The sequence below is a fragment of the Pan troglodytes genome, chromosome 5, assembly GCF_028858775.2.
Source record: "Pan troglodytes isolate AG18354 chromosome 5, NHGRI_mPanTro3-v2.0_pri, whole genome shotgun sequence".
NCBI classification, from domain to species: Eukaryota; Metazoa; Chordata; class Mammalia; order Primates; family Hominidae; genus Pan; species Pan troglodytes.
Window position 1 is genome coordinate 62450777 of NC_072403.2, and position 25365 is coordinate 62476141.

The 25365-nt window shown below is 37.7% G+C and overlaps 1 protein-coding gene across 35 annotated transcripts in view; it reads right to left on the minus strand.

Annotated features, from left to right (window-relative positions):
• Positions 1 to 25365, minus strand: part of DST (dystonin) — a 497218-nt gene that overhangs the window by 126365 nt on the left and 345488 nt on the right. For 23 of the 35 annotated variants that reach the window (XM_016955699.4, XM_054685902.2, XM_016955692.4 and 20 more), the window contains 10 exons: positions 19352 to 24856; positions 19079 to 19228; positions 18720 to 18935; positions 18397 to 18546; positions 16960 to 17193; positions 15586 to 15738; positions 13981 to 14214; positions 13245 to 13511; positions 9171 to 9701; positions 7698 to 7874 (listed from right to left, as the gene is read on the minus strand). In XM_016955699.4, the coding sequence (XP_016811188.2) occupies positions 7698 to 7874; positions 9171 to 9701; positions 13245 to 13511; positions 13981 to 14214; positions 15586 to 15738; positions 16960 to 17193; positions 18397 to 18546; positions 18720 to 18935; positions 19079 to 19228; positions 19352 to 24856 (7617 nt within the window). The remainder of the gene's footprint in view (positions 1 to 7697; positions 7875 to 9170; positions 9702 to 13244; positions 13512 to 13980; positions 14215 to 15585; positions 15739 to 16959; positions 17194 to 18396; positions 18547 to 18719; positions 18936 to 19078; positions 19229 to 19351; positions 24857 to 25365) is intronic. The other 12 variants (XM_016955718.3, XM_063812480.1, XM_016955717.4 and 9 more) reach the window with 1 other exon arrangement.

The following is a 25365-nucleotide window of genomic DNA, read 5'->3' on the forward strand; positions in this document are numbered from 1 at the left end:
ATTCAGTATGATATTGGCTGTGGGTCTGTCACAGATAGCTCTTATTATTTTGAGATACGTCCCATCAATACCTAATTTATTGAGAGTTTTTAGCATGAAGGGTTGTTGAATTTTGTCAAAGGCCTTTTCTGCATCTATTGAGATAATCATGTGGTTTTTGTCTTTGGTTCTGTTTATATGCTGGATTACATTTATTGATTTGTGTATATTGAACCAGCCTTGCATCCCAGGGATGAAGCCCACTTGATCATGGTGGATAAGCTTTTTGATGTGCTGCTGGATTCGGTTTGCCAGTATTTTATTGAGGATTTTTGCATCAATGTTCATCAAGGATATTGGTCTAAAATTCTCTTTTTTGGTTGTGTCTCTGCCCGGCTTTGGGATCAGGATGATGCTGGCCTCATAAAATGAGTTAGGGAGGATTCCCTCTTGTTCTATTGATTGGACTAGTTTCAGAAGGAATGGTACCAGTTCCTCCTTGTACCTCTGGTAGAATTCGGCTGTCAATCCATCTGGTCCTGGACTCTTTTTCGTTGGTAAGCTATTGATTATTGCCACAATTTCAGAGCCTGTTATTGGTCTATTCAGAGATTCAACTTCTTTCTGGTTTAGTCTTGGGAGAGTGTATGTGTCGAGGAATTTATCCATTTCTTCTAGATTTTCTAGTGTATTTGCATAGAGGTGTTTGTAGTATTCTCTGATGGTAGTTCGTATTTCTGTGGGATTGGTGGTGATATCCCCTTTATCATTTTTTATTGCGTCTATTTGATTCTTCTCTCTTTTTTTCTTTATTAGTCTTGCTAGCGGTCTATCAATTTTGTTGATTCTTTCAAAAAACCAGCTCCTGGATTCATTGATTTTTTGAAGGGTTTTTTGTGTCTCTATTTCCTTCAGTTCTGCTCTGATTTTAGTTATTTCTTGCCTTCTGCTAGCTTTTGAATGTGTTTCCTCTTGCTTTTCTAGTTCTTTTAATTGTGATGTTTAGGGTGTCAATTTTGGATCTTTCCTGCTTTCTCTTGTGGGCATTTAGCGCTATAAATTTCCCTCTACACACTGCTTTGAATGTGTCCCAGAGATTCTGGTATGTTGTGTCTTTGTTCTCGTTGGTTTCAAACAACATCTTTATTTCTGCCTTCATTTCGTTAGGTACCCAGTAGTCATTCAGGAGCAGGTTGTTCAGTTTCCATGCAGTTGAGCGGTTTTGAGTGAGTTTCTTAATCCTGAGTTCTAGTTTGATTGCACTGTGGTCTGAGAGACAGTTTGTTATAATTTCTGTTCTTTTACATTTGCTGAGGAGAGCTTTACTTCCAACTATGTGGTCAGTTTTGGAATAGGTGTGGTGTGGTGCTGAAAAAAATGTATATTCTGTTGATTTGGGGTGGAGAGTTCTGCAGATGTCTATTAGATCCACTTGGTGTAGAGCTGAGTTCAATTCCTGGGTATCCTTGTTAACTTTCTGTCTCGTTGATCTGTCTAATGTTGACAGTGGGATGTTAAAGTCTCCCATTATTATCGTGTGGGAGTCTAAGTCTCTTTGTAGGTCACTCAGGACTTGCTTTATGAATCTGGGTGCTCCTGTATTGGGCGCATATATATTTAGGATAGTTAGCTCTTCTGGTTGAATTGATCCCTTTACCATTATGTAATGGCCTTCTTTGTCTCTTTTGATCTTTGTTGCTTTAAAGTCTGTTTTATCAGAGACTAGGATTGCAACCCCTGCCTTTTTTTGTTTTCCATTTGCTTGGTAGATCTTCCTCCATCCTTTTATTTTGAGCCTATGTGTGTCTCTGCATGTGAGATGGGTTTCCTGAATACAGCACACTGATGGGTCTTGACTCTTGATCCAATTTGCCAGTCTGTGTCTTTTAATTGGAGCATTTAGAGAACGGGCAGACTGCCTCCTCAAGTGGGTCCCTGACCCCTGACCCCCGAGCAGCCTAACTGGGAGGCACCCCCCAGTAGGGGCAGACTGACACCTCACATGGCCAGGTACTCCTCTGAGACAAAACTTCCAGAGGAACGATCAGACAGCAGCATTCGCGGTTCACGAAAATCCACGGTTCTGCAGACACCGCTGCTGATACCCAGGCAAACAGGGTCTGGAGTGGACCTCTAGCAAACTCCAACAGACCTGCAGCTGAGAGTCCTGTCTGTTACAAGGAAAACTAACAAACAGAAAGGACATCCACACCAAAAACCCATCTGTACATCACCATCATCAAAGACCAAAAGTAGATAAAACCATAAAGATGGGGAAAAAACAGAGCAGAAAAACTGGAAACTCTAAAAAGTGGAGTGCCTCTCCTCCTCCAAAGGAACACAGTTCCTCACCAGCAACGGAACAAAGCTGGACGGAGAATGACTTTGACGAGTTGAGAGAAGAAGGCTTCAGACGATCAAACTACTCCGAGCTACAGGAGGAAATTCAAACCAAAGGCAAAGAAGTTGAAAACTTTGAAAAAAATTTAGACGAATGTATAACTAGAATAACCAATACAGAGAAGTGCTTAAAGGAGCTGATGGAGCTGAAAGCCAAGGCTCGAGAACTACGTGAAGAATGCAGAAGCCTCAGGAGCCGATGCGATCAACTGGAAGAAAGGGTATCAGCGATGGAAGATGAAATGAAGCAAGAAGGGAAGTTCAGAGAAAAAAGAATAAAAAGAAACGAACAAAGCCTCCAAGAAATATGGGACTATGTGAAAAGACCAAATCTGCATCTGATCGGTGTACCTGAAAGTGACGGGGAGAATGGAACCAAGTTGGAAAACACTCTGCAGGATATTATCCAGGAGAACTTCCCCAATCTAGCAAGGAAGGCCAACATTCAGATTCAGGAAATACAGAGAACGCCACAAAGATACTCCTCGAGAGGAGCAACTCCAAGACACATAATTGTCAGATTCACCAAAGTTGAAATGAAGGAAAAAATGTTAAGGGCAGCCAGAGAGAAAGGTCGAGTTACCCACAAAGGGAAGCCCATCAGACTAACAGCAGATCTCTCGGCAGAAACTCTACATGCCAGAAGAGAGTGGGGGCCAATATTCAACATTCTTAAAGAAAAGAATTTTCAACCCAGAATTTCATATCCAGCCAAACTAAGCTTCATAAGTGAAGGAGAAATAAAATCCTTTACAGACAAGCCAATGCTGAGAGATTTTGTCACCACCAAGCCTGCCCTAAAAGAGCGCCTGAAGGAAGCACTAAACATGGAAAGGAACAACCGGTACCAGCCACTGCAAAATCACGCCAAAATGTAAAGACCATCGAGACTAGGAAGAAACTGCATCAACTAACAAGCAAAATAACCAGCTAACATCATAATGACAGGATCAAATTCACACATAACAATATTAACTTTAAATGTAAATGGACTAAATGCTCCAATCAAGTATTTCTTTATAGCAACACAAGAACAGCCAAATAACCCTGTTAAAATCTCTTAGTAGTCTCCCTTGACAAAAAGGCCAAGACTTGAGCATGCTATAGTCTAAAAGGTCCAATGAAATCTATTCCCTAATTCTACCTTCAATCTCAACTTTCTGTTCCAGAAATGTCTAACACAGCTATTTCTTAGCTATTTATTCATGCTGGACCCAATGTCTTAGAAACTCTACATACCAACTTTTTCATGCAACCTACCCCCGTCATCCTGAACTTGGCTCTTCTTCACCTTTTAATACTCAGCTGGAAAACCTTCCCTAAGTCTCTCCTCACTCCTAGCTTTAGTAAGTACTCCTTACAGGAAATCCCATAAATACCCTGTGACTATTATTGGATTTATCTGTGTCTTCTATCAAACTATAGCCTTCTTGAGAACTAGGAAGTCATCCCTTTCAGCTTTCTATTACTAGTGCCTAGATCAGTGCTTGACACATAGCAGGCTCCAAAAATTTTTTTCAGGAATAAATGAGCAACTAAGTAAATAAATGAACATATCAGATGTAAGACCTAAAAAGGTTTTCTTCTATTTCAGCATTATTTATTATCATTACTTAAATGCCTAAAGCTAATGGCAAAAATTTGCTCAACTAATCTTCATATCCAAGAAACTGAGATGACATACAGGCAGTCTGTGCATATGTCAAAAGGCCCACCAAACCACGGCCAACATAGGATCTAGAATACCACAACCTACAGTTGTTTCAAGATGCCAAAGAATCCTCATCAGAGTGGATCTGTTTGAAAAAATTCTGTGGTGGGGAGGGGGGAGGGGGGAGGGATAACATTGGGAGATATACCTAATGCTAGGTGACGAGTTGGTGGGTGCAGCGCACCAGCATGGCGCATGTATGCATATGTAACTAACCTGCACAATGTGCACATGTACCCTAAAACTTAAAGTATAATAAAAAAATAAATAAATAAAAAAATAAAATAAAAGCTTCAAAAAAAAAAAAAAGAAAAAAAAAAAGAAAAATTCTCCTAGCAGTTTAATTACGGGAAGTGTAAAAAAAAATCCCTCAAGACATGAACTTTTTACCTGTGACCACACTGAATCTAGACCACAGGGACAGCTTATTCATATAACATGGTTATTTAGGAGATGAAGTAAGTGAAGGGTACCCTCCGAAAATTTTTTTTAGATTGTGAGTTCACCAAGGGCAGAGACAGGGTTTTAACATCTTTGTGCCTTCATGAAACTCAGCATACAAACGTTTACTGAATGAATAAATACATCTAAAAGTGATCATGGTTCTATTAGAATATCCAATACCAAAGATGGCCCTGACTACCAGCTTAAAACTTAGAAGTGCATTATAAAAGAAGCATGTCTTCTTCACCTCTTCTTCTCAAAACATCACATGCCTTTACTCTTGACAATTATATTCAAGAGAGTTAATCATTTTTAATTCCTAGCAAGTATCAAGGTCCTAATTTAACAATAATAGTTGTTTATAGTGCTATTTTGGAAAAAAAACTGTTAATTACAGTATTCAAATGGGTACCTTATATTGTTTTGAATGGATTTCAAGGAAATTAAGACACGAAAGAAGGATCTGTGACAAGAGAATACCTGTTGGGACCAGAAGACAGCGAAGTCTATACACTTCTGGGCATTTGTACAATTCATAAAAGTTTCCTGACTTAACACCACCCCAGAGATTAGTGCAAGTCCGGAAGGCTGACATTGTCAGTCAATGCAATCCCCATTGCTGGTTCCACACCCAGGCCTTGAGACTGGTCCCCAAATCCTGTTTTCTGCACCTCTTATGGGGCTAAAATCTTGTTTTATCCACTAATTTCCCTGGAAGGGGATCTTGAGGAGGGTTATTATGGCCTAGTAGTATCAGATTGTTGACAACACAGTTCACAGTTCTTTGAATAATAATGCTAATAACAACATGCTATTGGCCAAAAGCATTTCAAATGAAATGAACAAATTGGATGCCCCAAAAATTACATTTATGATTCATCAGAATATAAGTAGAAGATAGTATGTTACATGTAGAAAGATCGATTTTTTGTAGTAGTCTCATGGGTTTATATTATTGTTAAAAGTAATTGTAAAATGTTAATAAACATCAAAGAAATGGAGGCCACCTAATCCTCATAAAAATTTATCCTTGATACATTCTGAAATCTTCTGAGAGAAAAATATGTGCATTATCAGCAACAACTTTAATTGTACATTTAATTTTTAAAATTACGCTATGACTTAATTGGAATTCATTCTCCTTTGAGATCTCTTTCTTTTTCATATTTCTTTAACTGTCTTAGGACTGTAAGAGTCTTCTGCAGCAATTACTAAATAGGTTTTTCCGTTTTAAAATTTATCCACATATCTGTTTAATTAAAAAACCATCACATTCTTTGGGTTTTATTCTTTTTCTGCTCTAGTTACATAAAAATTACTTTTATAGGCAGTATAATCTGTTTACTAATATAGATCTAACTTAAAATGTGTTATTTCTATTTTATGCATTTTCTGTACTTAAAATAACTTCCTAATTAAATGTAATATATGCAATCAATAATTATTTTAAATGATACGTATTTCCTACTAAAATAATGACCTTAATGTCACAGTATCTCCTCTACCCCCACCACATATCTTGTCCTTGAATATACAATACATGGGGATATAAAAACTTAATTAAGATAGATTTGTTCTTGTACCTGTGGAAAGGAGAAAGAAAAAAAAAACAGGACTGAAAATGCACATTGGAAAAAAGGAAGCAGCCCCGAGGAGGCTGCATGGATCTGGGGATGCTGACCTGGCCCACATCATCTCCCTAGTGTCCAGCGAAGGGCTGGATAAACTCTTCAGCCTGGGAAAGAAGCAGTGCCCTCCACCCTCTTGACCTCCCAGCTTGACCTCCTTCCCTGCTCTCATCCTATGCTTCCCACCCCTTCACGGGCCTTCTCTCTGCCTGATATTAACCTGCCACATTTCACCCAGGTATGACTTAGCTTTCCAGAGTTGTCAATCTCAGGCAATACCTAACTTTAAGCTTGCCCAGCAGGGTACCTGTTTCCCGTGCTAACAGCACAATTTTTCGACTCTGTAAATAACATGCAATTAACTTCTGAAAGACAGCTGTCTAACTGGCAATCCTGTGTTTATTTTCTAGCTATAGCAGTAATAACCTACTATTATTAACCTGTGAAATGGAATCATATAATAGATTGATGGAATGAAACTTTTAAACTCAAAATTATTGGTCACATTAGTTCTCATCCTTTACTTTAGAATTTTAAAATAAGTTTTACATTATAAAAATAGATTTAAAAACTCTCCACCACTGTATGACTGAGAATCCCACTGTTATGCAGTTTTGACACCGAGCCTGTATTTCTGAAAGAGCAGGTGGACTTTTTGAGAACTGTATTGAGTAATTATTCAAGTTTGTATCTCTATGAATCATGAAGATATTCAGTAAGAACCCTAATCCTGGTCCTTAGAACCGCTGAATATGATGGTAGCATCCCTTCTTCCCTTCCAACTGTCCATTCCTTAACAAATATTTATTGAGTACCAACTTTGGGCCAGGTAATATTCTAGGTGCTGTGAATACAGCAATGAATAAAGCAGACAAAGACATCTGTTCTTGTGGAGCTTAATTCTAATGGAGGAAAAAACAGTGAACAAGATAAGTAAGTATAAAGATAAATAAGTGGCCAGGAAAATACTGAGTTTTGTTTGGGGATGGAGGGGCACGTCACAAGCCATAACAGCAATGTCAAACCTGTTAAGAAAACATCAGGAAGGCTGGGCGCGGTGGTTCACACCTGTAATCCCAGCACTTTGGGAGGCTGAGGCAGGTGGATCACCTGAGGTCAGGAGTTCAAGACCAGCCCGGCCAACATGGCGAAACCCCGTCTCTACTAAAAATACAAAAATTAGCGCCTGTAGTCCCAGCTGGTGGCGGGCGCCTGTAGTCCCAGCTACTTGGGAGGCTGAGGCAGGAGAATCACTTGAACCCAGGAGGCGGCAGTTGCAGTGAGCCGAGATCACACTACTGCACTCCAGCCTACACGATGGAGTGAGACTCCATCTCAAAAAAAAAAAAAAATTTTTTTCGGAAAAAAAAAGAATGCACTGTGGAGAAATAGAGTCAAAACTACCTCTGGAGGCAGAAGTATACTTTTCACATCATTTGTTCCCCTCTCTTAGCTGAAACTATCACAAAAGTGTGAGAAATTGGAAGCCTTTCAGTAAGACTACTGGAAATGTGGATCTTTCTCTCGCTTTTTACCTTGGTCTCTTCTAATTGCCTTTGAAGATTTTTGGGGTCCACCGCAATAGGTTCAGATAAGTGTTTGCTCGCTGTGGCCTCACAGGCCTGGAGTCCAGCAAGAAGTCCACATGAAGCATCTTCATAGTGTTGATATTTATCCACCAGATCTTTAAGATTATTTCCAAGAACATTGCACTAACAATCAAAAGAGAAAAGGGGTAGGAGATTAAAACCCACTATTTTCATATGCATCAAATAATCTTAGGACCTATAAAATACGTAACTTGGAAAAAAAACCAGACTTCCACCAAAGTTAATAAAAACTCTGTTGGGCTAAGATTTCCTCCTTTATATGAAGAGGTACCCTATAAGAAGCCAAAAAGTAACCATAAAATAAAGAGATAGTTCTGGATTTATACCAATTCAAAAACATATTTACAAGAGCTGAGTCTTAACATAGAATAAAAGATAAAGACATCAATCATCAGAGGAAGGAGATTTTGATACACCATGTGTATAGATATCGATTTGATGGAAGGGTTTTAAAGGTGCTTAATAAATTTCTATATGTTGCACAAGTTAATTAACAAAAGGAAGACAAAGAGTCTATATTAGAATGGAGCAAAGTCCAAGAGCCAGTGATGGTCTTTAAATCATTTATGCAACTTGGCAAGTCTGTTCAGATTATATTACAAACCAGTAAATATTTTCTTAGATTTTTTTTCCAAAAAAACCTTTTACTTGACCACAGAAGTAAAACAAGCAAAACAGTCTTTTATTCATTAAGTATTAAAATAACATACTGATCAAATAAACAAGACAAACACCTGCAGTGTTTGTGAAGAGGATAATCTGAGATGAAACCAGTTCCCAAGCTTGAGAGGCTGCAAGCATCTGTTTTTGCTTAGAGTCAATGCACAACCGCCATCTTGTGGTCACACTGGATATTAGAGCATTTGAGAGCTGGGACTTCTGGAAATCATGCTCTCAAAAACTAAAGTAATTTTAAGTTTCTCATATTTAAATACATTGTTCAGAAGTAAAGCAGGTGAATAAGATAGAGAGAAGGCTGGGCACTGTGGCTCACGCCTGCAATCCCAGCACTTTGGGAAGCCGAGGTGAGCGGATCACGAGTCAGGAGATCGAGACCATCCTGGCTAATACAGTGAAACCCCATCTCTACTAAAAACAGAAAAAAAATTAGACGGGCGTGGGGGTACATGCCTGTAGTCCCAGCTAGTCGGGAGGCTGAGGCAGGAGAATTGCTTGAACCTGGGAGGCAGAGGTTGCAGTGAGCCGAGATCACGCCACTGCACTCCAGCCTGGGTGACAGAGTGAGACTCCTTCTCAAAAAAAAAAAAATAGAAGAAGGCTAAAGCTACCTTTTCCTCCTGTTTTGGATTTTAGGTTTCTTGCCTCTTGTTCCAAAACTATAATTGAAAACTATAATTGCAGATTGACTTTTCCCTTAAAAAATCAAAATAACATTACCTTAGAGTAGAGAGACCTGAACCGATCAGTAGCATGATCCAACTTGTGCTGCACTTCTCTGTGGGTTGCAGAAGTATCAACCTTGCCACCGTCTCTCTTGCTGCAAGATTTGGCAGCTTCCAACACTCTGTTTCCAGAAATTGTGATGTATCTCAAGTCACCTTTGTGAGAAATAACGTCTTCTGAGAAACTCTTCTGCCTCTTCAATTTGGTCATTAAACCATTGATGTCATCTGTACCTGCCTCCAGGTTTTCAAGTTCTTGTTCTGACTGCTGTAGCCAGTGCTCAAACTCGGTATAGTCAGCATCAAACTTTTCTAATTCTTCCTGCAGAGAGTGAGTTAACTTCATTTTCTTCTCTGACTCAGCCAGTGCAGTTTCATAATGCACTTTCAGTTCCTTCATGTTCTTTTGCAGTTTCTCTTTTTCTTCAGGAGAGAGATACTGACCCTGTTTCTCAAGCAACACTTGTGCAGACTGAGTGGCTATGATCACTGCTTGGTGCTGAGAGATGATCTTCTCGTGTTGGGCCTATGTGAAAACAAATTGATCATAATCTTCAAGCAGTAACGGGGTAACACCTGCAGGGAGCTCCTTGCCGCCTCAAGACTGACAGGTTTCAATGATCTACAGGGCTACAACTTGCTTCTCATTCCCCTTTTCAAGCTATACCGTACTCCCTTTTATTGGTGGATTTCAGAATAACAAGGCATTTTGAGCATGCTAATCTTATTTTAAAGAAAATTTCCAATCTTCTCTATGTACTTAATCAGATAGGACAGACACCATTTTTCAGAAGTTTAGAAAAACCAATTTCTATTCTAATTTTAAAATAAGTGTCTATAATCTGATCTCATTTTATTCCCTGCTTTCTCACAACTACCCAAAAAAGAATGTCTTTACCTAATTTTTGGACAAACAAGTATAATATTTTTTATTACGAAATGATCCTGGAAAAACTTTTAAATAGGGAAAAAGAATCTGTAACTTTAAGCTTTAAAAAGGTTTCAAAAATAACTAAGCAAGAACACTGTACATTCAGAGAAGCCCAATGGACATTAGAGAAGCAGACATAATAAAAGAGAATCCTGGAGCTACTCAGCTTCACTGGGCCTCAGTTTCCTGCATGTGAAAATGGAGACAATAACTCCTACACATCACAGGTTGCTGTTAAGGAGTACATGAGATCACATATGTAGAGCACTTCCTGCAGAGCTGGGCATGTGCCAGAAATTCAAATCCACTCTGAAGGCAGGAAGGCAGGGCTCCCAGGCAGGTGTGCTGCAGGCAAGTCACAGGTGTGCGGAGCTACTGATCCCCTCAGTCTTCAGGGAAGCAGGGAGGCATCAGGTAGGTGAAGTCCCTTTCCCTCCAGCCATAAGCATCTTCTTCCATTCACCCCAATTTGCCATACAAGTGTGGCAAAAAGGATACTAATCCTTCTGGGCAATTTCCCACATTTCTTATAATGGCTTACACGGAGTCAAATGACCCGCTCCCATTACCCCAGAGCCCCTTTTATTACCTCCAGATTCTTTGCTGCTCCCACCCTTACCTCCATCCCCACCCTGGTAAACACTTTAGGAGCTTTTTCTCCTGTTGTTGTCTAGTTACAGCTCTTTCATCAGATATCTGCTTGGCTAATTGCACCCATCTCCATTGAGTCCCGTTTAAATGCTGAAAACTGGTCCCCCACCCCACACTCAACCACCCTTACCTAACTCCTTTTCTCCCTTAGTACTCACTGCCTTCTAACCTACCATATAACTTAGTTATTGTCTACTGTAACATTCTCACTAACTAGTGTGCAAGGGGGGCACCGGGAATTTATTTTGCTCACTGTGGAATCCCAAGTACTTAGAACAGTGCTGGCACACAGGAGCTGAGTAAGAATAACTCTATGCTGTGAAAAGGACTTCCTTAGAAGCACTGCTATGGGGCAGCCGTTCACTTGTAAGTCTGATCCCAATTAGTCAGCTCAGAACTGGCTCATTAACACTGGTATCCTCACTGTCTATAACAGTGCCCGCCACCTAGTGGGCACATAGTAAATATTTTTAACTAACTTCTTTCCCACAGACTTGTGTTTTTGGTATTTGAAATACATTCATATGCTACCCCCCCCCCCCAGAAGGGCTTTGCACAAAAGGATGGACAGACATATGCAACACCATATAAATGATCAGATCCATCCCCTTCCTCCTACAGATGAGGACTCTTAGGCTGAAGGAAGAGAATGGCTTGGCCCAGGACATATGGGACAACTACTGAAAGCTAGACGTTCCTGGCTCAGGTGCTTTGGCCCTCTCTCCATGCTGCCAGATTAGGACTTTCTTTCTTTTATTTATTTATTTACTTATTTATTTATTTATTTATTTTGAGATGGAGTCTCGCTCTGTCGCCAGGCCAGAGTGCAGTGGCACAATCTTGGCTCACTGCAACCTCCGTTTTCTGGGTTCCAGCGATTCTCCTGCCTCAGTCTCCCAAGTAGCTGGGATTACAGGCACGCACCACCACACCCAGCTAATTTTTGTATTTTTAGTAGAGACAGGCCTTCACCATGTTGGCCAGGATGGTCTCAATCTCCTGACCTTGTGATCCACCCGCCTCAGCCTCCCAAAGTGCTGGGATTACAGGCATGAGCCACCACGCCTGGCCCAGATTAGGATTTTCTAAAGCACAGATTCCCATATTCTTTGAGGTAAAATGATTAGATGGGAAACGCCACACTGTGCCTAAAACCAAGGGCTTTCCTGTGTGATATCCTTATGTTTAAGTCTACCCACCAGTATTTCTCACTACTTTGGTCAACTTACTAACTTTTCCTGACTTCTTTGTAACTGACTCACAATGTTCCTTTAGGAATTCACTAGATTTTTCATTTTAAGAGACTTTATTTTTCATAATAAGGTCCTATAATAGCCCGTTAAAATTGTGAGCAGTAAATACTCCCATTCTTCTTCTGGTTTAATTTGTATTTTCTATAAGAACCTCACAGGGAGTACCCTATTCCAAAGATTCCAAATATGAAGGGTAGGAAGAAAATAAATAGACCTGCAAAAGTTTCTGAGGTCCAGAAACCGTCTGTCAAAAGCCAAATATTGAAATAAAATGAGTGACACTCTAAAAGTAGTTCTACAGAAGTCGCCTTTGCTCTTATAGTAGCATTAATGTTAGCTTTAATTTATGTCATGGAGTAAATTGGTAGAAGGGCTTTTATATCTCTTCTCAACAATAGCCTTAACTGAATAGATGAGCTGAGCTCAGAAAGAACTTAAGTGAGCTCAACTTAGGCTGGACACAGTGGCTCATGCCTGTAATCTCACCACTTTGGGAGGATGTGGGCGGAATGCTTGAGCCCAGGACTTCGAGAGCAGCCTGGGCAACATAGAGAGACCTCATCACTACAAAAAATACAAAAATTAGCCAGGCATGGCAGCACAGACCTGTAGTCCCAGCTACTCAGGAGGCTGAGGTGGGAGGATCAATTGGGCCAGGGAGTTTGAGGCTGCAGTGAGCCACGCTTGTTTCACTGCACTCTAACCTGGGCGACAGGGTGAGACCTTGTCTCAAAAAAAAAAAAAAAAAGATTGTTCTCTTAGAACACAGATTCAGACTTAGCAGAGTGAACATATGGCCTAGTTTTAAATCCAAATTCCAGCCCTTTCTAGATATGTAACTTGAGAAAGCTACTTTAATACTGTCAGTTACAGTTTCCTCATCTGTAAGATGAAAATAAAAACCCCAAGGAGTAACTGGGAAGACAAAATGAGTTAAAATGGAAAGAACTTAGAAGAGTGCCCACTTTAACTGTCCTATAAATGTTAACTATTATTATTAAATCTTTATAATAATTCTACTTCACTTACATGGAGAATGCCAACTCTACAATTTATTTCTCATTATTTTTTGACTTGCTTAGAACTCTCATAATAATTTATATCTGACATGATGAACACAGAAAAAAACCTCTTTTGTCAGTAAGGTTTGAAAGGAACTCATGTGCTAGGTTATTTCTCTCTTTACCGACCTGGAAATAGAATTGAACGATATCATATGTTTATAACAACACACCTTAACTTTCTGATATTGCTGATTCAGATTCTCCTGAGTGGTTCCAACTTGCCCATCAACATCAGTCTCCAACAGGTTACCATTAACTTCATCCTCTTCTCCAATTGCTGACTTGCCATCACCTTCTTGAAAATGGGTCCCGTTCTGTTCGATTACCTGTTTGTGTTTTGTCCCTGCCCTTTCTGAGTCTTTGTCAACATTTGACAACCAGTCCAAAAGGTTTTCTATTTTGGTTTTGCTCTCTTCCAGCTGCTTCACTGCTGCTACCTGGGAAGGGAAAGTTCACAGGAGGAATTCAGAACGTGGGCCAAGGCATAGTTTTAAGACATTCCAAAAGTAAATACTTAGAACATTTTAAATTAGAATGAGGGTACTAAAAACTGACACAATTGAAAACTTAACAACTGAAATTAAACCTCAGAGCAACAGGCAGTTACTTTGAAGTTTCCCCTGTTCTTAAAAATACATTCCAAAATTTTAACTATAATTGATGAGTGATCACACATTTCACAAGAAGAAAGTTTCACAACCTCACTTAAATATTAAGAAAAAGTTAAGCAAAGCCAACTCTTCAAACCTTTTGTAGTACTTGGTCAATTATGTACCTGGAAACCCAGAATCCCATAATAATCCTTAGTGATAATCCTTATTTACTACCACTGGATATTAATAATAAATCAAGTAGCTGTTAAGCTTTTTGACATAGCAATAGTGCACCACATATTTGAATAAGGACCTTTTCAGTTTCTTCCTTGATTGCTGTTGTCACAACTTTATCCAGCTCCTTTTTAGACTGTTCTGCTTTTAAATTAAGCTGTTCACACTTTATCTTAGCTTCATTAAGTTTCTGTTCAATCAAAGCCTTATCTTCCCGTGACAGCTTTTCACCATTCTCTTTTAAGAAGTTCTCTGTGTTTTTCACTACTTCAGCCAATGCCTGTGCACTTCCTTGCATATCTTTCTGTAATTCCTTATAACACAAAAGGAAAAAATATTTTTTATTAAATTATTACCTATTTAGTTCTTCCAGAGTTGTAATTCTAAAAGACAGGGTGAGTACAGAGAGAGTCTAGTATATGTAGCTTGAATAAACATATTCAGTATGTTAATTTGAGATGATTTATTTCAATCACAATACTTAATATAATTTGAAACTCAAACAATATTAAAGAAAAGCATGAATTTTCATGTTTAACGAAAGAATGCAGTCAGTGAAACACTGAAAACACATAAGTATTCAGTATATGATCTATATAAATTTGCACACACCAGATTTTTTTATATTATATGAGCACATGTACAAAGGCTTGTAAATATATGCTAATATTTATTGTTTCTAAACTTTTATTTTTTAATGTGTTTATCACTCAGGATAAAAATGAACTAATTTTCCCAGTGAACTAAGATACTTTCCTTTTCTAAACACCAGAATCTGTAATATGTAATGTTTGCTTCTTTGCCTGGCTGCTAGGTACCTCAAGATTAAGATCTCTCCTTAGTAGTTATAGCTTTCCTATGTCTAGATTTTTCCATGTAGTTTTTCCTCTTCTTTTCCTCCTTTATCATGCATTTTCATTCTCTATATGATACTGTTTGAGTTTTAATATTATTTTTTCCATACTTTATTTTAATCTTCTTCAAATTTGTCTTAGAAGTATTTGAATTGAAAGAAATCCTATTAATTGAGCCATGACTATGTGACCTTAACTGTGCTAGTGACTTACACAATATTTACTTAACTTTTATAATAATGTAACAAAGTGTGACCTATGAAGAAACTGAGGCTGTGACAGACTGTTATAAAGCTAACAATGTATAGAGTCTGGAATCTGAACCAGGAGCTATCTACTTACAATGAAAATGTTCTCTGTCCTGACACCAAAATAAAGATATCTTTATCTGTTGTTACTGTTATTTTTGCCCTTTCCTTCAATAAAAAGGAACAAATCACAAGAAAGAAGGAGTAAGAAGGAGCTAAGAAAGAGAAAGAACCCAAAGTGATGGCCATTTCCTCTGATTTGCAAGTAGTAAGTAGGTTGGCCTTAAATGAATCCAAATTCTAATTCATCACACAAGGTATTTTCATTATCAAATCCCCTTTAATATTTCCTCCACTCAATATCTCTTACCAAAAAAAGGCAAAAAAATTACCTAGCTTGCTTGAAGTTGGAAATCTAACTTTTAGTATAAAGTTTAAAGCTCAAGCCCAGGGCGTCTTGGGTATGCCTTGCTTCTAAAAAGCTAAAATTACTGGTATTTTCAATAATCTTCACTGACTTCCAAATGATAGTAATTGAACATAACATCAACATAGATCTGCTGATAGAAAACCAAATTCTACCTCTTGCTTGGACTGATATTTCTTTAACTCAACTGTGCCATCTCCAATCATGAAGGCTTCTTGGTGACCAATTAGGCGGTTTTCAGTTTGGGTAAGAAGATCACATATCCCTTGGAGTTTCTCTTTATACTCCTGCTGACGCTCTGCTACAATCTAAAGTGAAGAAAACCCAAAACATCTTAAATGTATGGTGGTCACAAAACTGCTATTGTGATAGCTTCTTCTTAGAACACATTTTCCAAGTTTTGTCTAATAAGCTTTTATAAGTATGCTGTAAACATGATAGCAGTAGGGTACAAACTGAGCAAGGTGAGACAGAAAATATGAGCATATCCCATATACAAAGAAAGTGATCATGTTTAGATGAAACTGCTCAAGAGAATACTGGCCATGCATATTTGTAAGAGATGGAACTTCTGACCAACAGGAAGAAACATCCCATTTTCTTAAGCTGTTGAAACCTGCGACACATAGAATTAATTCTGCAAAAGGACATCAAAAGAGAAGTTAGTTGTGATTTGTAGGTTAACATATTTGATATGTGTATATAGGTTATCATGCTAGAGACAATGTCTGGTGCTTCAAGAAATAATAAAAGGAACATTGCATGCAATATTTTTACTTAATCACTATGTCTAAGTGCATTCTCACCTCTTTGCTCGTTATTGCTATTAGATATAGCACTCATATAATTCATTAAATCTTCTAAAAGATTAAGAAGTCAACACTAATTACTTGCACCTTTCATTTTCCTACTATGTATACACTAATTATTCATCTTATAGCCATAGATCACGTTTACTAAGAGCCTAATACATGCTAGGCAAGGTACTAAATGTTTTACATACATTCTTTTTATCAATGCTCACAACACTAGCAGGTAAGCGCTATTGTTATTTCCAATCTACCAATGATTAAACTGAGGTTAAGTGACTTGCCCTAGTTCACAGAATGAATGAGTAGTGCAGCTGGGATGTGAAATCAGGCAATCTAGCTCCAGAGCCCATGATCTGAATTGCTGTGCTGTATTGGTTCCCAGAGGAAAACGCAACTCTTAACCTTCTTTAGGCATATGTTCCTCAATGTGTTAAATTTCTAAGTGCATTCAAATTTCCTAGTCTTGGGGTGGGAGGCAATCAAGACTCTCACTTGAAGTTAAGTATTTTTGGGAGTCACAAAAATTCAAATCAACTAAATTATAGCATCATTAGTGAAAACAATATTGTTATACACTGTAGGATTTGTATGTACACTGTATCTTATCCATTAATGCCTTTCCAGAAAATCTTTCCTGTCACACTATACTCCTTGGGTATCTACATTATGGTTTCACACTAAAAACAAAGAATGCCAACTCCACGAAGAAAGGCAAACCTTCTGATCATCACGATCTTGTTCTAGATGTAACTGAGTCTCTAAACGTTCCACCTGGGTAGTTACTGACTCCTGTACATCAAGAAAACACTTCTGAGTTGTATTTAAGAGCCTCAGCAGTTGTTTGCTTTGGTTGGGAGACAGATCCTGTGCATATTCAGAAATGAAGAACTGCACATCAAAGGCAGTAGTCTCCAGCTGCATTTTGGTATGTCCAAGGTCTTTTAATACATTCTGTTAAAAAAGTAGTACAAGTTATCAGTAGAAAGTTAAGCCATGATAAAATTTATATTAACAATAATATTTATGTTTTGTAAATACATTTCTCACATCAGGGAATGCAAGTTTTATGAATTTTTTTGCTATTCATCAAAAATCTATTTATCATCTAGTAATAAATGATAAATTAATTATTTAAATACCATGGTAGGTAGTATTATATAAAAAGACAAATAATCCCTCTAAAAATGTTTTATCTTTACCTGTCACATTGCACTTAAAATATAACTCTGACAAAAGGCAAAGACCTAACTTAGGTATATTTAGCACACTGAAGAGAAACATCTACCTTAAAATATGACTTGCTAACATTTACAACATCCATGTAATTGTGGTAAGATATAAATAATACTTTGAGGGAGTTGAAATATGAATGAAATATGCCAGAATTTCAGTTTTCTGACTCTCAGGCCAGAAGCCTAATCATTGTTCATGAGGAATGCTGTTGAAATTAAGAACTTAGAAAAAAAAAAAAAGGATGCCAAAAGTGACAACATATAAACACAGTCATGAGCCACATACGACAGGTCACATATAAAATGGTGGTCCCATAAGATTACAATGCCTTATTTTTCCTGTCGTTTTCTATGTTTAGATACACAAATACCACTGTGTCACAATTGCCTACAGTAGTCAGTACAGTAACATGCTGTAGAGGTTTGTAGCCTAGGAGCAACAGGTTTATCATATAGCCTAGGTGTGTAGTAAAGGATGCCATCTAGGTCTGTGTAAGTACACTCCTTGTTGTTTGCAAAACACAAAATCACCTAACAATGCATTTCTCAGAATGTAACTCCATCATTAAGTGATGCATGACTGTACTACATATATTATTATGTATTTACATGATGATTTTTATATGGCTAATTCATACTATTATATATTTATGTGACTAACACATAAATAAATATATAAATAAAAATCTCAACATGTCAGTGGTGTAAGAGTATGATAAGGCTTTTGGGATAGCATCAGAATGATACCCTTAAAGTTGTGATTATTTTATAGTTGTGTCAACTATGAATAAAGACATCTCTAGAGACAAAGAAAGGAAATAATCCTTTATAGCCTTAGCAAAGTCATATTTTCTAAACACTTGTTATATATTAAAGTCATAGTTTTTGAAATATATTTTGTCATCTTTGTTTTGATACTTGCCTTGAGAAACTCCAAACGTTTCTTTACATACTCAGAATCTTGAACATTCACAATCTCAATATCCTTCACAGATTTGCTCTTCTCTGATACCCAATCTGAGAATGACTTAAGTTTATGCAGAAATTCTTCATGGGAAACTGCTAGTTTAGACTAGAAAAAAAAAATTGTGCATTCAGTTTCTTTCCCCAAAATGTCAAATTCTTACAAATAATGACTGTGGTTTAAGAGTTAGCACTCTAAAACTAAAATACTCCAGCTTATGACTAAATCCTCAAATAATAAAATTTTCTTCATAAATCAAAATTTTGACATTTTATGCCTACCATTTCAGAGTCGATCGCAAGCATGATCTGTTTTGTTCTTTCTGAAGACACGTTGCTGAGGGAAGAGAAAGCGGTCTTCAAACTCTGGTGGCTAATACTCAATTCTTCAACATGGCCTCTGGGAAAGTCACTGGGAAGAGACTTTAAAAACTCTTCTGCCAACTTCATATCTTTTCTTAAAATAACAGCAATTGGAGCTAATCCCAATTCAAATGTCTGCAAAGAAATATATCCCGGACCTATTTACTATTTAGTGAAAAACCCAAATATAAACATGAAACATAGAAGTGTTCTGCTTCTTTTTCCCAGTCATACATCAGCTGACTACCATCCATAAAGAGGCAGTAGACAATTCTTACCTCCAACTGTCTAAGTTGATTCTTCAAAGCTTCCAAGTTGTTATCCAGAGATTCCTGGTTGTCTAAGGGGGGTTTCATATCTTGAAGCAATGTCAAATACTCATGCATTTTTTCAGTGTGCTGTAAACACTGCTGTAATTCACTGGAAAACTAAAAACAAAGTTGGACATTTTAATTCAATAACCTTTATGCAGATGTTTAAAGCAAATGTATGGGATTATTCTCACATGGTTCATGCAGCTTTTTCTGTATAAAATGTATAGGTCAACTTACTTGTTCGGTTGAGCTATCTCCAGAAGCCATTTCTTTAGACCCTGAAGTACATTCCAAATGGCTTGGGAAATCATTACACAGATCCTTGAGCTTCTCATCTCTTGGCAATGTTGATGCCCACACAGTAGAGCTTTCTAGTCCAATTTCTTTTACAGTTTCTAAATTAGGAGAATAGTAGTTTCCTTCTTTGCTTTTAATATCACCAAGAATATGTGGCTTTTCTTCCATCATCTCAGATGTAGAACATGCTTTTTGATTAAAGTCTCCAACATGTTCTATTTTCTCTGAATATCCATCAGCAAGCAGTTTGTAGAAAATATTTTCAAGTTGCAGTGGAAGTACTTTAGACGTAATGCCTCTTTTCTCTAGGTCATACTCCATATGAGTTAATTCTCTCATCAATTCAAATACTCCTGTAATTTTTTGGCTATGTTGATCTTGCTTCAATATATTAAGAAGAAGCTCAGACTTAAGATTTCCAATACAGAAAGGATCATCTCTACTTTCTGGCTTTAGTTCTGATGAGTTAGTCATGGGGGAAACTCCAGAAGAGTCACTCATTTGAGAGTCGCTGGGCACAGTAGATGCTTCATTTACCAACTGTGATGTGGTAATCCTTTTAATTAAATTTTGAATTAAAATTTTAGTGTCTGCACAGGCTGAAGGTTCTTCAACCTCTTGAGGATTCATATGACCTTCTTTCAACCTGCTTTTTAAGATATCCTTTACATCCTCCACAAATACCTGAGACAATTCAGGAATCTGAACCTCCTTTTCTTGGGATCTTGGAGACAAGGCTTGTTCTTTTGGTAGCTGTTGCTCAATTCTTTCTTTCTTATTATTAATTTCTAAGAATGAATAGTCAGTATTTAAAGTGTTACTGGAGTTATCATTTCCTAATCCATTTGCACACCGCTCCGACTGCAGAAAATCATTTTTCCCAACATCTTCTACATGTTTACGAGATAATATTGAAAGCGTGGCTTCAATACTTTCTGGTGTGAACTGAGAAATTTCTGTTCCTCCTCCTGAGATGCTTTCTTTACTACAAAGATCATTGCTTTGGATCATGTCATTAAGAGGTGAGTCTTTTTGGGTACTAGTGGACTTCTCTTTTGTATTATTAACTCCTAATTGTAAATGTTCTTTCATGGGAGGGGCAGTTATTAAAACATGGCTTGGGACATCTTCATTTGGTTTGGCTACATCTTTTGCTTTTATATTTTTAGCACAATGTTTTAAGTAAGTAAACAGATCAAGCTCTTTCTCAGGTCCATCAGTGAATGACTCCTTCTCAAAATGTGTATTCCCTTCCCACGATGTAATGTCTGAAGTAATGTCATCACTAATTTCTTTGGAAACTGATGTGTCAAAAATTTCTTCAAGATTCTCAAACTGAACAGGACTTTTACTAACTATTATTTGTAGATTATTTGGTTCATCTTTAAGAGTTACAGTTGCTTTTTTAAGGCTTCCTTTCTGATTAAGTTCTTCATTGTTTGTGATTTGTGGAAATGGAAACTGACTATTAATTAGCTTGAAACTATCCCTTGTATTTTTACCAGGCAAAAGTTTGAGATGCCTATTTTCTTCTTCTACTAGACCTTCTACAAGCACTTCTCCTTCACCCAAGTACATTTTCTGAATTGATGTTTCATCTTCTATTAGAATATCACTTTTGCCATCTCTCCCTTTAATGAGATCGCTTCCATTTCCTTGAGGATCTTTGTCAGTTACAGAGGCTATCAATGACAAATGGCTTTCCTCAGCAGGTTTTCCTATTAAATCAGGCTCAGTACAAATGATGTGATCAAGAGATGAGTCAACTTTTGGTGTCATATTCTTAAAATATTCATCTTTACCTTTCGCAGAATCAGTCAATTCTGGCAATTCTGACCCTTGAATCAACTTAACCTTTGTGTTTGCTAGATCAGTACCTAATTCAGAAGTTGAACTGATATTATTATTATTATGTGAAATACTTGCAGGGCCAAAAGTTTTTTCAGATTCAGTGTCTTTAATGATAGGCGGCAATACATCCTTAAGTACCATCTCATGATTCAACAGATTTTCTTTGCTTTTTCCAGCAATCTCAGTTGTATATTCTGGAAGGTTGCTTTTTTCAATAACTAAGTTATTTTCACTAGGTGATGCTAGCTGTACAACATTTACCCTTTGCTGTTTTTCTAAAGAGCTACAACTGTGCATTTTATCCAGAAGAATCATTGTATTAATATTTTCATTTTCATCACTGTTTTCATTTAAAATAGAGGCACACAACTGGATATCCATATCTTCAGCCACATTTTGGCACCTGGGCTTTCCATTCTCATCTCTTATACCTCCTCCTTCTTCATCAATGCCATCATCATCATCCTGATCATTACTGTCATATATATAATCCCCATAACTTTCTTCACTTTGCATAGAATCTAAATGATCAGTATTGGAGTGAAATTCCTGTCCAGTTACATACTCTTCCTTTCTTCCTCTCCAACTGCCACTGTCATCAAATTTTAATGATGCAGTGAAGCTCTCTTTTCCTCCTACAATATCATAATCAGTCAATGAGTCAGATTCATCACCTTCAAGGATATTTGTGCATTCCCTTTCTGATCCAGTTTCCAGTGACTGTCCATTCACCTTATCTGAGCCAACAGGATTTAAATGTATTTTTTCACCAGAATCTAATTCATCTTTCTCAACATCCATAAGGAAATCCTGAAGACACTGTGCTTTGTTCTTCACACTTAAGCTACCAACTAGTGCCCCCTGGGGAACCATGGAATTTTCATTCTCTTTTGAGACATCATAAAAAACATCAGCAGGAGAAGCCGTCTCATCGTTTTCCTCTTGCAGTGTGTCGTAGTCCTCAGGGTGCAGGCAATCACGATCATCACCATCAAGAAGCAGAGAATCATGGTCATCATCTTCAAACAAGGGAGTATCATAAAAATCATCATCACTATCAGTGTCTGTTCCTGTGTTATTCTGCTGATCATTCAGCAGTGACGTTTCATAGTCACTAGCACTGATGGTTTCATCAAGCAATGGTGTAGCACAAGTAAGAGACACAATGGCATTATCAGTATCACCCCCTGGAGTCACAGCACAGGAATACTCTTCTATTTCAGACTCATCTTCCTTGTCTTCAGGCATCTGCTGAAAACCTGGATGTGTTTTCTCATCCTCACCAGAAGTATTTGAAATGTATTTATCATTGTGATATTGTACTTGAGGATTACTAGAAATCATATTTAAAGATTTCTGTCCATACTGCTCTCCTGGTAAACTGATGTTAATAGCTGCAATTCCCAGAAACTGGTCTTGAAATTTTTCTCCTATTCTTTGACCTGATAACATGGTTTTGTCACTGAATGATAAGGTTGGGGCTTCACACTTATTTCCATTGCTCTCTGGGGTGTGTGTATCATTAAAACTTCCCTGACTGTGCATCAATTTATCATGACTTAACAAGGCACTTAGCCTGGGGGAATAGTCAAAGATAGGTGAATCCCTGTTTGTATTATCTTCATTCTCTGTTTCATTCACATCACAGAATTTACTCATTTTTGATTTCATAATAGGATTTTCTATTAAATCACTTGGAAAGTTTTGAATGTTTTTAGAATGACTACATTCATTTGCACGTTCATTTGTTTCCACTCGGCTTTGATTTTCATAGTTTGTAAGTATGTTTTCAGAGTCACTTCTAAGCATGCTAATGTCTGCAAGTTCAGTCTGTGTTAAATATGATATGAGACTGGGAACACACACACTGGGTGAACTGTTAACTTTAGGATCAATTGATATTGTACTTGCCAGTTTTCCTGACTGAGAAAATTCACTATTGATAACAGTATTTCTCATTTCATTAAATTCTTCATCTATAGCACACTTTCTATTTTCAGGAGTCTCTTCATGTTCAGGTTCTCCACAGTGATATTTATTGAAACTACTTGGTGTAGCTGTACATTCATCCTTTTCTCTACCTGAAGCATTATTAAGAAATACACCAGATGAGCTTAAGACATCGAGACATTCTTTTATGGCTGTGTTTCCATCAAATTCTGCATGACAGCCTTCCAGTAGCATGCCAACAGCCTCATCCAAGTCTCCATCGTACAGCAAAAGCCTTTGCCCTGTGTTTGCATCCATATAGCTATTTATCATTAAATAAGATAGAAATAATTTTTTAGTTTGTTCTGAGGTCTGAGTAGTGACAGGTTCTTCTCCATCAAAAACATCCTCTTCTTGTCTGTAATCATGAACTGTGGAGGGTTGAAATTTACAAAAAGAAAGCCATCTTCTGGCATTTTTACACGCTTCTAAATCTCCTAAATCTGGCATTTTATCAGGCAGTATTATATTTTTTAAAATTGATGCTGTGTTATTGTCTATAATTCCTAGCTGTTTAGCAGCATCTAAACCAATGACTTGAGAACTTTCTGGAATATAAAGAGCAGCTATTTTTTGTCTGCCATTCAGGATTTTGTAGGCCAATTCATTTGTAATCAATTCTTGCTGCAAGGAAGATGACGTGGGAAATATTTCACCAGAATGGGGCCAAATGAGTCCAACATAGCCTCGCTGAGCTTCCAGGACCAGAAGAGCACTGCTGGAAGTTATTAAATCACACTGTACTGCTTCGTCTACAGTTAAACGCTTGGCAGGGTTTGACTGGATGATTCCACCAGTTTGAACCTGATATGTGAGGATACTGCTGGCAGTGTCCCTGTCAATCACCCCTTCTCTGACAGCTTCTTCAACAGTCATTCTTTGGCCAGAGTTGGAATTGATCAGACCTCCAGAAAGAAGCTGTGCACTTAACAACCTAAACATGGTTTCACGGTCTATGAGACCTTCATGAGCTGCTCTTAAAATGCTTATGTTTCTTCCACATTTTAATGTTATTCTACCTCCTTCTTGTGGTCTCACAGGTAGAAGCCACATCCCTGTGTTTTCTTGTAAAGTACTTCTTTGTACCATATCTATTAAAGAAACCTTCTCAGAGGTGCAGGGGTCAATAAGATCTTTGCACATATTTTGCCTTTCCAGAACTTTAGAAAATAATGCTGAGGAAACCAAGTTCTGTTGGAAAGCCTTCTGTAGGGTCAACTGTTCTCCTGTGGCTGGAATAACCAGAGAGCCTGTAGAAAGCAGTATCTCAAGAACTTTGATGGCCATGGATTCTGTTATCATGCTTTGAGCTAGAGCATCCAGTACTGGAATTGTGGTAGGTGACGCAGCAGAAATAATCTCCTTCGCTTTATTTAGTTCTTTGAGTTGGCACAGAATTTGTTCATCAATAAGGCCATGACTTTTGGCATCTTTAAGGTCAAAGCACTTTCTTAATTCTGGTGAAATTAGACCAGAAATCATTAGCTGTGTCTCAAGCAACCTAATTCCTGTGTCATAGTCAATGAGGCCTCTTAAAACTGCTTGAAAGACTGAAAGGACTTCTCCAGTTGTCTGATCAATGGTGCCTGCAATCACTTTATCCAGCTGAAAGGAAAATGCAAAAATCTCAGGTCACTCTGTTACACAAGGGTGGGCGGAGTTTCATGCAACTTAGGTTTTTTAAAAAATAAATAATACATTTCAACATAAAAATCCTCTACTTACCAAGGCGCAGCAATGCTGTGAATGTTAGGCAGTTCAAATGCACAAGTGATCTATGTCAGTGATCTATTCAACAGCACAGGATGTGATAAAAGCTTTGAAAACAACATGCATCTGTGAATTGAAAACTTGATATCGTGTATATTGACAAGGTTAGTGAGGACACAACAGAGTAGATGATGATAGTGAGAAAACAGAACACATATCTAGAAGGCAAACCATGCTTTCTGCATTTAGGTGAGATTAGAGTCTAGTGGCATGAAAGAGAGTATCAAACCCCATGCTATTGATGTTTACAGCATACAGACTTCTTCAAAGATAGTCAAAAACTAAGAAACTAGAAAAATTGTTACATACCCCCAAAATGTGACAAATTATGTGGAAAGTATTCC